The 14,292-nt window shown below is 37.8% G+C and overlaps 1 protein-coding gene across 1 annotated transcript in view; it reads right to left on the bottom strand.

The window, feature by feature from the left end:
* The window catches only part of ANOS1 (anosmin 1), a 134,581-nt gene that overhangs the window by 18,660 nt on the left and 101,629 nt on the right, over positions 1-14,292 (bottom strand). The window contains exon 9 of the mRNA XM_042038100.1: positions 12,118-12,267. Coding sequence (XP_041894034.1) covers positions 12,118-12,267 — 150 coding nt within the window. The remainder of the gene's footprint in view (positions 1-12,117; positions 12,268-14,292) is intronic.

The following is a 14,292-nucleotide window of genomic DNA, read 5'->3' as shown; positions in this document are numbered from 1 at the left end:
TAGTATGATTTTTCAGAGCTCTGTATAAATCCTGTGTCAACATACCATCCAGGAAAAAAATATTTACCTCACTGTACTGAATGGTGAAGGTGTAGCAATGGTAAATGGTAAAATTAATGATGCCTTGCACGTAGTAAAACATGATCAACTCTGAAGTGCTCAAAGATGTGTACAAGTCAAAAGCTTCCTGAAAATATGTTCCTGCTCTTTCTCCTCCCAGTATGTAGCTCCTGATACACCTTTACAGCTGGGGACCTACTACAATCCAGCACTGATTCCAACCCACCACTCCAGCAGAAGGATGAGCAGCAGCAGCTGCTCTGCAGCATCACCTGCCTGCATTTCCACACCATAAACTATAAAGCAAATATTTGAGATAGAACGTTATGAAGTGTCTGCTGCTCTCTCAGGCTTGTGTTCCTCTGTTTATTGGACCAACATAGTTTTCCACATTACAAAGACATCTACAATATACAATTTTCCTTTAATGCTTTTTCTGATAAAATTCAGTTGCTGGAGAGGTCCCGGAAAATGTGCAGGGAAGGCTGAAATATGGGCAAAATCCAAGTGAACAAATGAAGCAGTGTTATTTACTACTAGTTTCTTCGGTTTTGAAGACATGATCAGCGTGAAGTGATTCACATGGTATTTATTGCATTGTAATAACAGCATGACAGAAGACCAGTTTGGGAAGGGATACTTCAGTGTACTGCAGAGAAGCAAAATATGATCTCAGTCAGGACTAGATCATAACACTTATTTATTTCTTCATATATTGGTTCATGAGCCATTATATTATTCTGATTCATGGTGTCCAACATTTGCAATCTGAAGCTAATGATAGGACAAGACGTAATGCTATAATAACAAGTGCTATTTTACTCATGGTAGTTTAGCAAACGCAAAATGAGGTAAACACTACCTTCAACTAATGTTAAAATGCTGCATTGATGTGATAGTGCTTTGCAAGTCTCTCTGCATTCCCCTTTTCCCTGTAAAAACTACTTGTTCTGTCTCAGGCATTTTAGGTGACTTCTCTTGAAAAAAATTAAATGATAACAGCTCTGTCTCTTTTGCTTCCTCTGCACTGATTCACCCTATGGTGTAAAAAAAAAATTTTGTTTGGTTATGAAATTCATTGTACTCGTGACATCTCTTGAGAAATAAAGCTTTTTAATAATCACCTATTCAAGCAGTATGATTAAAAAAACCACCAAAACCTTCAGCTGACATTTAAACTTCACTCAACAAACAATTCTTAGCAAGACAAACTATACTGTTTCCTGCTCTTACATGGAATATAAGCAGCTTCAGTTAAATCACAAAGATTTTGTTTCTCATATTATGCCATTTAAAACAAACTTTCTTTCTATAGAACACATTCTTAGTATAATAGAACAGAAAGCCTTTCCAAAAATGATATTAACAATTACTGTGTAATTTAAAGACAGGCCTGAGACACAGTATTTTTGTCCATATCTAGACCTAGGAAACCTCAAGGTCTGAAGCTGTTTATATTGAAGGATTTAAGTCTGGGATCATCTCTAAGCCGGATTACCTCTAGCTTTACTTATTTTCCCACACACAACATCCTATACAAAGTGAGTTCAACAGGATCTCATTCTGGTTTTCCATTACACGGAAATTTGCCTCTTGTAAGCTCCAAGTCTCACAATAGCTGCTTGTAGCCTGAATAGAGGCTTTCTACATTACTCCCTCATAGCCAGATTTTCAAAGCTATCAAAGCACCTGAATTTAATGAAAAAGAAAAAAACCCAAACAAACAAGTCCAAGGCTTGCCAAGGTTATACATATATTGAAAATGTCACCAGGTGCTTTACCATTAACTTTAGCCTTCTGTGTAACATTGAAAAATGCGGACAATAATTTAGATGAGCAGGCTATAATGAAGGTAAGCTGACTATACTGAGGGTAAGTAATCTTGGAATCTCTCCCAGTTCCAGACTCATCTTGCCCCTAATTCCACAGCGGGAGGAGATGCAGGGAGGCACCAGCTACTCCCTTCTCTCTCAGACCTCATGCAAAAGCCGTATATGGATGGGTTTGCATGCAAGTACAGTGATCCACAGAGTTCCAAAGCTGGACTTTCCTGATATGCATTATGGAATGCCACACCAGGATGTTGCCTTGCTGAACTGGTATTCAAAAAGTTTATGGCATTAACATGCAGTTTCTAAATCTGCAGTTTAAGATTGATGAGTCTATGAGAAAAAGAACAAGCAAAACCAGGTTAAATATCTATAAAATCTATCTATAAAATCATGTGCATACAGACAAGGTAAACAGAGCAAGAATTAGGATTCATATAAATGTAGAAGAATTGGCCTTAAAAAAAAAAAAAAGTGGTTCTACATAGAGAAAGCACTTAAAACTTTGAAACTCCATCACTCAGGATGTTTCAGATGCCCTGAAACTTAGTGACCCTCATAGGACACTGGATATTATTGTGAAGATAAATGCATCAGAAGTGAATAAACACAGTGAAATTACATTGGGCTCAGGAATTTTCATTAACTAGAAGGTAGCTGAAGCTGGAACAATAACATGCAGAAATACCATAACACTCTTGCCCTATTCTTATGTTTCTTTGGATTTGCTTTTGGCCACTGCCAAAAACAGAACACTTATTGGGTAGGATCTTTGGTCTAGACTACTGTGGATATTTTTGTACCCAGTTTATGATCACAGGAGCAAAACGAACTGATATTAACAACTCATTATACATCATGGGACATCTTAGATTATAATTTCAGTTTCAGATACCCTTATTTTGGTCTCTTTCCCTCCAACTCTACTTATTCAAATAGTGCTTTTTCCTTCCGCTATTTGTAGTGTTAATGCAACTGGTTTTATGGCCACCTACTAAACTAGCTAATTAAAAAATACAGGTTAAAAAGAGGCATGTGGAGGAAAATTGACCCAGTTTACAAGAGGACACTCATTAGTTTAAACCACCTTCACCATAAGCATGATGACTCCCTGCTGATAGGTTAACCTCTCCTGGATCATAAGCTCAATACTTTATCCAGAACTTAGGCAGGCTAAGAGAGCACTCATGAGTACTTATTAGCCCATAGCTCATGAGAAGTATCTTTTAAACTGCTGAACCTCAGTACCTTTTACTCGCAGTAGGAGCGGTAGGATTGCTCCAGGTGTGACAGTGTATGCACGTGAGACAGGGCTTTGAGTTAATATGACCCAGTGATACAGTTTGGGGAAAGGAGAGGAAGAGCTCAGTTGGTCAGAGCACGGTGCTAATAATACCAAGGTTGTGGGTTTCATCCCCATATGGGCCATTCACTTAAGAGTTGGACTCGATCCTTCTGGGTCCCTTCCAACTCAGAATATTCTGTGATTCTGTACTTGGATAGTATAAAACTTGCCATTTTGCCCCTCTGTTATTGAGACTGCCTCACATCAGACATCGCCATTGACAAGTCTAGTGACACTATATATGTATGCATATATGTATAGAAAATACTGTGTTTATTGTTAAAATAATTAACTTTACAGGTTGTGGTAATACTCAGGAAAGAATTAGAAATCCAGAAAAAGTGTACTAGTCAGACAGTATTATTGAAGTTACATAAAGATGCTGGTTTTGAAAATCTGTATTTTCCTAAAGAATTAAAAATCAGGCAAGAGATTATTTATTAGTTGGCCGGTTAATTTTTTCAACGCCTTCAAGTGGGTGAAGTCTTGATAAGTGATTTTGCAATGGAATATTGAATGTGTACCTGCAGTCTGACTGTAGGTATGCATTCCACCTAATGATGGTCTATTTTTGGATTGAACTCATGGACCAGGTAATTTGCAATTATATTTCTATTTGATCTTTTAATGTAAGTTCAAAAGAAATCAAGCTTACATTTCTATCAGTTACTAAATTTAAGAATGAAAAGAAGATTTCTTTTAAATGCATAAATTAAGTCAAAATAAAAACATTTTCACAATGACTAAAGATGTTCTGGAGTACAATTCAGGTCATACAAAAATTTTAAAATGAAGCAATAAATGGTTTAAATGTACAAAGTGTACAAATGTACAAACCAGTCCAGTACAGCCTTCAGCAGACATCAGAGGGTGCCTGTTAAGTAAAATCAGTGTTCTGTGCTGTCTGTGCTCTGGGAACACAGTGGGTCATTCTGATTTGACTTGTGATTAGTTGATTTCCTAGCAGACTTTGAATCAATTCCAATTACATTCCTGAGACTAACAGTTGGACAAACTTGCCTCTAAATCTCTCATACCAAGAGCTTTAACCACCTACCCTGAAAGGTATGGAGGTTTGGAAGCAAGTGCAAGGCAACGAGCAATGGTTTTCTGTTCTGCCTGTGAAATCATGAAGAAATCCAGTAAACTGTGCCTTTGAAAAGACTTTCCAATATTGTCCCATTTGCAGGAGAAGTGCCACTGAGGTTGCCACCACTGTAAATGTAATTTTAAAACTTTATAACTGGCCCCACTAATCAATTGCAGGCTATTTGAGAATATGAAAACCATCTGCTTCACCAAATTCTATTATTTGTGGTTGATGTTTATCATGACTCCCACCAGTAACAAGTGTTATAAGTATTTCACATTTGGACAGAAACCAGTCAGAGTCCTATAGGCACTTCAAAAAGTAAAGCAAGCAGAACTGGAGACAGTCAGATGCTCCCCTTTTCGTCCTCTTCAAAAGGGCAAAGAGATTTTTCCTGAAACTACATTAAGACAAAGTAAAGGAGTAAGACAAAGTTAGGGAGGAGTAGGAACCACAAAGACACTTCTGACAGGATGTTCTGTTAACTCCAGAATAATTTCCCATGATAATTAAAGCTGACAGCACTATCTTTCTCCCAGGCACAATGCTGTGGAAGCCCATAGGATACAGACATCTGAGTCAGATGTAGCACATGTGGAAAAGCAGATTCTGTAATATCTACTAGTGCGTTTCTAAAGAGGTGATCTAGTTGAAGGGTCCTGTGCTTAGAGCCAGCTTTACTAATTAAATCCCTAAATACTAATGCACATTATGCCCACACAGGCAACTACTGCTGAGACAAAGTCTCTGTATTCCCATGGAAATCTGAGGGCAATATATTAGCGTATACTTCACTACAATTAACAGTCACGTCATTTTGCTGAAAGAACCATCTGGACCACAGTGTTTCTTGAAGTACAAGTATTTTACTGCTTGAATATCAGTAATTAGAATATGGCTAGCAGCTCAAACACTAATCTGCCCAGTGCAACAGCTAGTACCAAACTAAATAATGCTTTGGCATTAAGCAAGTACTGAGGAATTCTTTACAGTAAAAGCTGGAAACTCTGCCACTGAAGGATATCTTCACCTTCAATGGCTCTACTTCCATGAGAAAGGACCATTTGGTATGTGTTATCAATGGGAAAGCTTTCATTTTAAAACCTGCCATATGAAATACCTTATTACAAAGAAAGAGTCAGCACACAGAGTCACTTCATTTATGTCCCTGAACTGAGTGAAAGTTAATTTTGTTTTCCTAAGATCTGGGTTTAAAAGCATCTGTTTTAGCTCTCTATTTGCTTTGCCTTGCCTTGCATTTTTATTCTGCTCTGTAATTTAATTCATTATTCTTGTTTGGTTGATTTATCAGACAATGGAGGATTCTCTGCCTCTCCCTGCCTTAAGTGTTCTTTTTTTCTTCTGCTTTAGCATTTACAGAAACACAAAGAAAGAAGCCTGAAGCCAAGTCTTAATGCATTTTAAATATTTGTCTTTTTAAGCAAAACCAAGGGGCAGATATATTGATTTTAAATATCTAGAAGTACTTAAAATGTTTAATTTAAACAGGGGAAGTAAATGCACGTAGACAATTCAAAGAAAAGGAAACTAAAGCTTTACCCGAGCAAGGAGAGTTGTATTATACTCAAATAACAGGCACTAAGAAAATGGTAGTGAAGGCAGAGTAATGACTTAGAAAATATTGTTGTGACAAGTGCTTTGGAAAGAAATTACATTCTGATATTTTAGTGTATTATAATTATTGCAGCAAGTGATGAGAATTGATGCGGAGAATTCATAAAGGTGGGATTTTTTTGCTTCTGTCTGTGGGCAAAATTTTATTTTCATACACAGATTTGCAGCAACTTGGAGGCTTTTCAGCTAAGTCAAACACTCTGCTCTAGTTGCCCAACCACAGAAAAACAGAGAAAACTTAAGCATCTTTTTATTCTCACTCTTTCAGTCTTGATTACTGCACAAGTTACTGAGGTTCTTAATCATCCTAAGTATCTAATCCTTTTAAACAGGGGTTTAAGAGTGCATCCATTCTTGGTAATGGATGGTACTCTGTGACCTCAGCACCAAGGAGTTAAAAGTGATTTGGTTAATTTGATTCCACTTCTTGACAATTTCTAATTTCACACATCAAGATGGCCAAAAAATCTGGCCATGAACACATTCTACTTTTCATTTACAAAAGGGGGATTCATGCTGTTTAAGGAATGTACTGTTTCTCTAATCCCAGGCCTAAATGAGAGGCAGCAAGGGAAAGACATTTTTTCCTTCAGAAAGAAGTTATTCTATTCATATGCAACATGCTTTTGGATGATTCTGTCTAGCAATATCATGTGCATTTGCTAAGTACCTTGTACTGCTTGAAGTGTGGAGATATTTTTGCTAGCATACATCCTGAAGTGATTATTGTCATCATACCAAAGTATTCAAATGGAAAGATTATTTCAGAAAGAGCTTTATTTTAATGTAAAGTCCAAATTCTACATTCCATTCGTGCCTCATGCTTACTAAAGTTAATGGGACTTGAAGAACAGGCCCAGATAAGACTTTCCTGCTTACCAAATTGTGGCGCATTGTGATGCTTATGTATGGAAATCCCTCCCCTTACTCAGACTTTTATTCAAACACTGTTCACTTTCTGAGTACTGATATGCAGTCACTCCTTTACTGTATAACAAAGTCAGTTTGGTAATAATTTGCAACACCCCCTCTGGTGCAGTTGTTGCACAGGACAGAGGTCTGATGAATTCTGTTCAGAAGGATGATATAAAACCAAGAGCTTCAGCCCTGATGTCATCACTGTGTTCTTTTCACTGCCTTCCTAGAGGCAAAGTTCACATCTGCAAAGTTCACTGAGGAATACATCATCACAGCCATGGAAGAACTATCTTTGAATAGTCAAGAGACATCACCATACCTTCTGGAAATCCTAAGGCACATTGCAATAAACTTACATGGCCTCTGCAGGCTGGTATTGATGGAGGATAAATTCCCTGTCGTTGAAAAAACAATGACAATATCTGTTACAGGGCCTTACAGACAGAACTGAATAACTCGATTTAACGTCACAGTTTGACTTTGAGCAGATGCTTGGACCAGCTGACCTCCAGAAGTCCCTTCCAGCCCATTTAAAATTCTTCTATGATTCTGACCTCTTTTTAGTTCTTTAGACTGAGTAAAATGATTCAAATTCAAAAGTAAAATAGTTTTTCAGCTAAAATGGGACCAATGAAAATAAAGAAATAATCTAAAACAACCTTAGGAGCGTGTTTGTGTTTCTTAAGTGATATAAGCAATCTACACACATCTTTCATTCTGTTTCTGTAATCTGTGGTATGCTGTGAGGCTACAGTGTTGGGAGACAGTAAAAAACTGCTCTAGAGAGCCATCTCAGTTTAAGAGGAAATTTTAAAAAAATTTTAAATCTTTGGTCTGCATAGAATGGTACAACCACTGAATTAGGAATACAATAAAAAATTCTGAGCAGTTATTAATATAGAAAACTAATAACTCTTTTTTTACTAAAAGAAAGACTGCTGTTACAGCAGCTCTTAAACTTTTCATTACGGTTAAAAGACACTATTTCAACATAACAAGGGCAACTGTAGGGTTGAACAAAGTTCAGTAAATTTCAGCAAAGGCAGGTTCCTGCACCTGGGGAAGAACAACCCTCTGCACCAGTACAGGGTGGGGGCTGATCTGCTGGAAAACAGCTCTGTGGAGAAGGACCTGGAGGTCCTGGTGGACAATAAGCTGCCATGACCAGCAGTGTGTCCTTGTGGCCAGGAAGGCCGATGGGATCCTGGGGAGCATTAGGAAGAGCATTGCCAGCAGGTCAAGGGAGGTGACTTTGCCCCTCTACTCAGCCCTGGTGAGGCCACGCCAGGAGTGCAGTGTCCAGTTCTCGGCTCCTCAGGACAGGAGAGACGTGGAGCTCCTGGAATGGGTCCAATGGAGGGCAACAAAGGTGATTAAGGGACTGCAGTATCTCTCTTATGAGGAAAGGCTGAAGCAGCTGGGCCTGTTCTCTGACCTCCTCTCAGAGAAGAGAAACTGAGAGGGGATCTTATCAATGCTTACAAATATCTTAAGGATGGGTATCAAGAAGATGGTGCCACAGTCTTTTCAGCTGTGCCCAGTGACAGGACAAGGGACAATGGGCAGAAACTGAAACAGAGAAAGTTCCATCTAAATGAGGAAAAAAATTCTTTACTTTGAGGGTGATGGAACAGTGGAATAGGATGCCCGGAAGGGTTGTGGAGTCTTCTTCTCTGGAGATATTTGAAACCTGCCTGGACATGACCCAGTGCAATCTACTCCAAGTGAACCTGCTTTAGCAGGGAGATTGGACTAGATCATCTCCAGAGGTCCCTTCCAAACCCAGCCATTCTGTGATTCTGTGACAACATACTGGTTTAAATCTTCACCTAAAAAAAAGCCCATCCAAAATCTAAATAACATTTTTATTTCTTCATCTCTGCAACCATCTCTTGTTCGTGTCATGAAGTCTAACACAGAAAGTCCTAAAATACTTGAAAACCAAACCAGATAAAGCAAAGACTACTATAACCAACTGAAATTTGATCAATTTACAAATGTCCAACATGTTTAAGCTTGAGACGTTTATTTCTTGAATTATTATTTTTTATCATAGTAACTCTTACGCTTATCAACCTACTTATTTCACATGGTTTCATGCTGGCCTCTTAATTTTTCTGTTTTAAAGTTATACATACTAATTTAGGACTGTTTCATGCTGGCCTCTTAATTTTTCTGTTTTAAAGTTATACATACTAATTTAGGACTGTAGAATGGCTGTGTTTCTCCACCAAAAAAAGTGTTGATTTTTAATAGCAAACTACGCAAAAAAGAACATTAGTGCAATCAACAGGGACTTCTGTGTTTGCCCACCATATAGGAGACAAACAGGCCAATTTTTTGTCAGGAACAATTTGAACTCTGATTGCCTACCTACAATAGAAATAGATGCCATGCCACTGAGCAGGCTCAGGTAAGGTCTCTCTCAGAATTTCAGTATTATACTTGCTGCACTCTAATACCTCCTACAAAGCCCTAAACACAACCTAAGACAGTGCAGTTCATAAAGGAGAAAGATGTGTGGGTACAGTTCCCAACACAGCTGGCTCAGCAACTGCTGTTTGTCAGGAAGATGGGACACAGCCAATGTGATTTTCCTGCTGTGTTCCTTGCACGGTCACACAGACCTGCTCTGCAGTAAATTGTCACTAGCAAATTTACAGTACCTCATCCACGCACTACATAATCTCCAAACTCTTGCAAGGGCTTGTAGAAGCTGCTGGCTTCTTGGGAGCAGGTAATTGGCTATATTTTAGTTTCACACAAGGCAATGGCTCCTGCTGAGTTACTGCATGTGCTGTCACTCAGAACACTGATATTTTCTTTTTAAAAAGGAAAAAAAAAAGGTAAGCATGATGAACCACCATATTCTGCCCCTCCTCACACACCTTTGCTATCACTGCTTGTTCTGCAAGACAAATGAAGGCATCTTCCACTGCATGGCTGGGACACGTACCTAAACACCCCAGCACCCCTCACACAACTTGCCACCAGCCCAGGACCAAAATGGGCTTCTGGGTGTCCCCTTATGTGACTGGCTGCACACAGCTTCACACAACATGAGTCAGCTGTACAGTCAGCTACTCAGCAACTCAGCTAGTACAGCCCTGGCACAAGGTGACAGCATGTAAATCCATGTCATTTTTGACAGGTGACAAATCTGTCCATGGCATTTTCAGTTCTGGAAATTATACCACCTTGAAATCCTCTTATTTCCAAACTATGAGTCTCTATAAGGATGCTGACTGCCTTATTTCTTTTTATAGATATTTATAGCCTCTAATACAAATATTACCTCCCGGTATGTAGCAGACAGTGAGATGCAGCTCCAGATTTATATGAAACATTTAGGTTTCTATGGTGTAATGCCTCTAAGCTCAATAGCTGTGTTATAATACCATTATAAATAGTGAACACCTAGTTCAAGATATCTGCGTTGGAATAAGAATATTGCTGTTCTGCTCAGGATTTTCCCTCCATTAAGTATAACTAACTTTGGAAAAGTATTCACAAGGTGAATTTCAGTAGGGGTGCTGGCATTTTGGTCACAGGACACATGATCTTTCTTCTGGCAGCAGGCTGGCAGGAAAACAGCTGCAGCTGGATTGATTGTTCCACTGGGCTGAATCTTGCCTGCAGACTGTGAGTTGCACAACCCCATCTGACGCCTGTGGGAGACATCATTGTCTCCTCCTCTTTGAATCCTGTCCCTCATTTTTTTCAACACAGACTGCCAAGAGTAGAACCTCAGCTACAGAGAGACATTAGACATCTCTAAGCTTTCTATAAATGAGCTGCCTAGGCTCCCCTCTGCTCTCAGTAAAGAAGAGAGACATCTCCAGAGAGCAATCCTGCTGCTGTGGGGGATGAATTGTTTCAGAAGTCACCTGTTTTTCTTTTCTAACAATAAAAGGAGCTTGGACAATGAGTTGACATCTCACTTGCAGAGGCTAAAGTTTAAGGTGATCCGTCCCAAACAAGCTCAGAATGTATAAATCTCACTTTGGATAACGAAAACCACATTTTTTGGTAAACTGAATATTCCCGATTAAAATTGCCTCAACTTTTATTTAAACTTTAAATTGTTCCAGCTTTCCATGAAACAACCGAAAAATGAAAGATAATAGGGAAAGCAAGGAAAAAAAAAAACTAGTGTAGCCAAGACACAGACAAATATTCAAAATGTGTATGTAGTCAGCTGAACCAAAGCTTGCAGGTTTTAGGGAGGAGTAAGGATAGGTCTGAAAGTAATTCACATAGGAGGGCCTGGAAGGTAACCATTCAAAAAGGCAGGCAAAGGATAAGAAGCAAAGGATACCTCTGAAAAGCCACAATATCCAGTGTGACATATTCCTATGTTACATAGCATAATTTAACATTTATATAGCCTGTCCTTATTCAGGGTGTTGCCGCACACATCTAAACCCAAAAGCATTTAAATATTTCTGAAATTCTTTGAAAAATTCAAGAAGAAAACATGATTGTCCACTTTGTAGCCCTTTATTTCAAGCACAAAAATTGAATGGATTTAATTTAGTGGTATTGATACACATGTAGATTGCTCTAAGTTAAAAAATGAATAGTGTGAGCACATTTTGAAATAACAGCATATGAACCTGTTATGGCTAAGCTGGAGCAACCTATATGTTCTTAGAGGACAAGAAAGGAAAATCCCTTTATTGATTTCTGAACATGAATAGACACTTTAAATTTATGTCATTTGCCTTTTAATTGGAAGGCTAAACCATAAAATTAGATAGATTTTCCTGAAAATCAGACGGATGCAGCCTAGCAGAAAAGTAACTTCAAGATGTTTTCTGGTTGTGACCTACTATCCATTCTGTTCTCAATCAAGGTGACTGATAAAGTTTGGCATAAAGCTAAACATTCATAAGTTCCTCAGAGCTTTTGTGGGTAAGGCCGAATTCTGCTATTTAAAACTTTACAGAGGTAATTCCTACCAAAATAAAAATTGTCCCAGCTCTGTGAAGATTCAGTGTCCCAATATGACTGACTGTAATTTTTGGATAGCTGATTCATGTAATTTCCTTCTGTAAGACATATATACAGACATAACACAAAGAGGAGACGCAATGTTTCCCTTTAATGTGAAGATGAAAGGATGGAAGGATGGGTGTAGGACTCAACTATTAATTACTTATTGTATTAATGTTCTACAACTCTGAGATGGATGATAAGAGTCCTCCTTAGAAAAAACAGTAAAGCAAAATTTGACAAACCTGTCTTCTTCCAATAGACTTTGACCTGAAGTTGATTGTCCTGATAGAAAGGAGTTCCAATTTTTAGAAAACGAGTGGTTTTCCTTCTTTGAAAGGTCGGGTAAGGATCTACCAGTCCTTTCTGTGGTTTCCCAGCAGATGTCTGTTCCTCTGCAATACACAGAATGATCAGGAAACTATTTAGTTAACTACAGTGCTTTATAATGACTATGCTAAATTTGCTGAAATTCAGAAAATAATAGCATCTTTAATCCAAATGATCTTATTTCAGTTTCTTACCTAAATGAAATAAAGAATTAACTGTCCATAGTGGTTGAAAAATCACTCGTTTGAAATTCAGTCAAAGAATTTAGACAGTGACCAAAAAAGAGAAATAAGATTTTACAGGGAAATGCTCTGTAAATTTTCTGAAGAGTAATAAGGAAATGGACCGTATTTATAACCCCAAGAACAAAAAATGTTAACATGATGATCTTTTAAACAGGCACAGTATCTACCAGTAGTTCTCTATAATACTTCACATTCTTTATATTCCTGCAGTGTTTGAATATGCACAAAATCCAAGGACAGCACTGAATGTAACCCACAGAGTGCCCCATGTGGTTACTACATCAAAGTAAATATAGTCCTCTGGTATGCTATATAAGAACACTGTGGTCAGATTAAAGATCTGTCTTGCCCACTTTCCTGTTCTCAACAGTGAATGGTGAATGCTTAGGAAAATATTGCAAGAGAGGAATTTTCTTTCAGCAATTCCCTTGGTGCTATGTGCCTTGCTTCCAACAAGCAATTGCAGTTGGCAATTTCATCGAGCATCTTGTTTGGCAACAATTTATCAACATTTAGCAGGGTTGACAGTACTTATAGATAGTTTCAGTTGAAAAGAAAGAAATGTTCATTCAAACTGCACTTTTCATTGCACACTTGCAAATGTATCTGATCCTATTAGGAGGACGAGATTATAAACAAAACAAAACAAAAAGCTGTATTTAATTCAATATTAAACACCTAAAATAAAACCAAAGACTAATAATAAGGAAGTAGCAAATTATTAATTACATAATTGAGAGAAAGAGGGAAAAATTAAGATTTCAATAGTTGTCACAAGTAACATATAAACTTGAACATTTTGCCTTATATGCAGCTTCAATTGAAACTCACTTGCTTTATGGCCAAATTTTACTTTCTCAGCCCTTTGAATCTGATATGATTTTTCATTTTGTTTGTTTATTTTAAATTAAACTACCAAACTTAAGGAAATTCTTTCTTAAGGTAACCATAATGTTACTATTACCTAAATGGAAATCAAAAAGTTATATAGAGAAGGACAAACTAAAATCTATCAGGTATTCCTCAATTTAAATTATTTCAGTTTTATTAAATCTCTACTTTGTTACTCTCTGTCTGCTCCACTTCCACAAAAACCAGGACACCAATTTAGAATATTTCTATATAAAGATCAAGCGAGAATCTTGCTACATTTCCCAGAAGTGAAGCACACAAATATAGTGAGGCAATGCATTTTTGAGTGTGGGGAAATGTAACGCCAGAGGGCTGAGGGCAAAGCTCAAAGAGGTCTGTAGGACCAAATTACTTCAGCAGGTTATGGGCTACCTCTATTCTGACAATAGGACCGGACACCTAAAAACCAGAGCTTAATTCCACACAGAGCAGAGCATATGACAGTGGGACTTCAGCAAAATTGGCATGTTGCTTCTGGAACTACTTCCCAAAGGCCATGGAAGTCCCAAAATACAGACAAGCCATAAATGTCATGTCCTAGATAATATTTAAGGCATTTTTTTTGTTTCTTTTTTGTATTTCTCTATCTGCTTCTGAGTATTCTCAAAAGTACGTCAAGCAGGACTGGCTCTGTACCTACCTAACCTGAGTGAGATATAGAAGATGAATTTGCATCTCCTCCAGGAGTAGTTTTTACTTGCTTTTCTATGTAAGTTATAATCCAGCCATTTAAAAAAAAATGTCCAAAAAGACCTAAATACACCTCTCAGCAGAGTGCTCTATCGATTAAAATGTGTGGTATCAGTAGTTTAGGTTCGAAGAATCTTGAATCCGTTACCTCATGGCTTTAAGAGAAGGGATGCTCAGATTTTTCTATAAACTTAATACTGAAATACTCTAAAACAAACATGTGTTTTAGTTGGTACAGGCACT

The sequence above is a fragment of the Corvus kubaryi genome, unplaced genomic scaffold (assembly GCF_017639235.1).
Source record: "Corvus kubaryi isolate FWS band 111438036 unplaced genomic scaffold, C.kubaryi_AGA036_p1.0 133, whole genome shotgun sequence".
Taxonomy (NCBI): Eukaryota; Metazoa; Chordata; class Aves; order Passeriformes; family Corvidae; genus Corvus; species Corvus kubaryi.
This window is presented reverse-complemented; position numbering and strand designations above follow the sequence as displayed.